Source organism: Austrofundulus limnaeus, unplaced genomic scaffold (genome assembly GCF_001266775.1).
Source record: "Austrofundulus limnaeus strain Quisiro unplaced genomic scaffold, Austrofundulus_limnaeus-1.0 Scaffold766, whole genome shotgun sequence".
In the NCBI taxonomy this organism is placed as follows: domain Eukaryota; kingdom Metazoa; phylum Chordata; class Actinopteri; order Cyprinodontiformes; family Rivulidae; genus Austrofundulus; species Austrofundulus limnaeus.
The window spans coordinates 211,783-213,709 of NW_013953168.1; the positions used below are offsets into that span (position 1 = coordinate 211,783).

At 53.0% G+C, this 1,927-nt stretch overlaps 1 protein-coding gene across 1 annotated transcript; it reads right to left on the reverse strand.

Annotated features, from left to right (window-relative positions):
* Positions 1-643: 643 nt before the first annotated feature.
* LOC106532424 (translation initiation factor IF-2) lies at positions 644-1,756 on the reverse strand (the record flags this gene model as incomplete). Its single annotated transcript, XM_014028469.1, is given in 3 exon segments — positions 644-864; positions 967-1,509; positions 1,666-1,756. Coding segments are annotated over 3 exon segments (824 nt in total), but the record flags the coding sequence as incomplete, so codon positions are not given.
* Between the last annotated feature and the right edge of the window lie 171 nt (positions 1,757-1,927).

Consider the following 1,927-nt stretch of genomic DNA (forward strand, 5'->3'; position numbering starts at 1 on the left):
GTCATGTAGGCCTCGTAGCCCACAGTGTTTATGCTTTAGACACACCCACTCTTGTGACACGCCCACTTTGATTCTGCAGATAAGCCCTTCTCAGTGAACGAACAAACATCACCTTCTGCTGAGATCAGGTGTGTTAGTCTCAACAGAACCGGTCCAGAACCAAACAGAACCTCCTGCTGACCGGACCTCACAGGGAGGTGAGATACTACCTGAACATCCATCCATCTGTTCATCCATCCATCATCCATCCATCATCCATCCATCCATCATCCATCCATCATCCATCTGTTCAACCATCCATCATCCATCTGTTCATCCATCCATCTGTTCATCCATCCATCTGTTCATCCATCCATCCGTTCATCCATCCATCCATCTGTTCATCCATCCATCTGTTCATCCATCTGTTCATCCATCCATCATCCATCATCCATCCATCATCTTTGACCCAGTCTTTCAGGGTCAGTGCTGTTCATATCCAGCAGTCTCTGTGTGGGGGCGGGGTTAACCTGTACAGGTGTCCAGTCCCTCACAGGGACATGAGACAAACAGCCAGACCAATCAGACTGACTTCCTGTTTGATTCTAAAAACATGGAGAAAACACACAGGTGCACAGAGAGAAACCATCAGAGCTGTTTGTGATCAATTCTGCTTCATTTATTCTTTAATCACTTTAATCACAGGAACTTCTGGGTCCTGGAGACGGGTTCTGGAAGGTTCTGGAAGGTTCTGGAGGATGATCAACGTGGACCGAGGTCAGCTCTTGGTTCTGGAGGCAGAACGTTTCTGGTGAGTGGGTGGAGTGAAAGGAGGTGTCGCTGTCATCAGACCCGGGTCGGTCCTGGTAGGTCATGTCTGCTTCACTGACAGGGTCCAGAGTGGGAAAACACATGTTTGAGATTTTTACAGGGTCCTGGACAGGAGGGCAAAGCCAGAACCAGAACCAGAACCAGAACCAGTCTCACCTGAGATCAGAGTCAGAGAGATCGCTGCTGTCGCTCTCCTCTTCATCGCCTCCATCAGTTCTTCTGACTCCGCCCTCAGACCAGTCCACAGGTGAGACTCCGCCCTCAGACCGGTTTACAGGTGAGGCTCCGCCCTCAGACCAGTTTACAGGTGAGACTCCGCCCTCAGACCGGTCCACAGGTGAGACTCCGCCCTCAGACCGGTTTACAGGTGAGACTCCGCCCTCAGACCGGTCCACAGGTGAGACTCCGCCCTCAGACCGGTTCACAGGTGAGACTCCGCCCTCAGACCGGTTTACAGGTGAGACTCCGCCCTCACACAGGTCCACAGGTGAGACTCCGCCCTCAGACCGGTCCACAGGTGAGACTCCGCCCTCATTCTGGTCCACAGGTGAGACTCCGCCCTCATACTGGTCCATGAGTCGTCTCCGTCTGGCTGTGAAGACCCTCCTCTTCATCAGGCTCTGGGGGCAGGGGTCCACCAGGTGAGGGGAGCTCAGAGCTTCAGAGCAGAGGTTCAGCTGCTCGTCGTCACTGGAGTCTCTGAGACAGGAGGAGAAACATCAGAACCACTGACATACAGGGTACTGGACTCTGAACCAGATCCTGAAGGTGAAGCTGGAACAGGACCGGCTCCCAGAGTCTGGATCCAGTGCAGGGTCTAAGCCCATCAGACCCGTCTGCAGCTGAGACACTCACAGCTCCTCCTCGTCTTCCTGAGAGCTGTGAGGGCGCTCGCAGACGACACACCTGTTCCCCAGACTGAGGAAACATGTCCGACAGAACACACCTGGAACACAACACAACCTCGTTAAAACAGGTCGTTAGGCTGCCTCAGGTGAGCCTCAGGTTTATCTCTAGTTCAGCTGAATCAAAACAGCTTCAGGAAACACCCTCAGTAAACACACACACACACACACACACACACACACACACACACACACACACACACACACACACA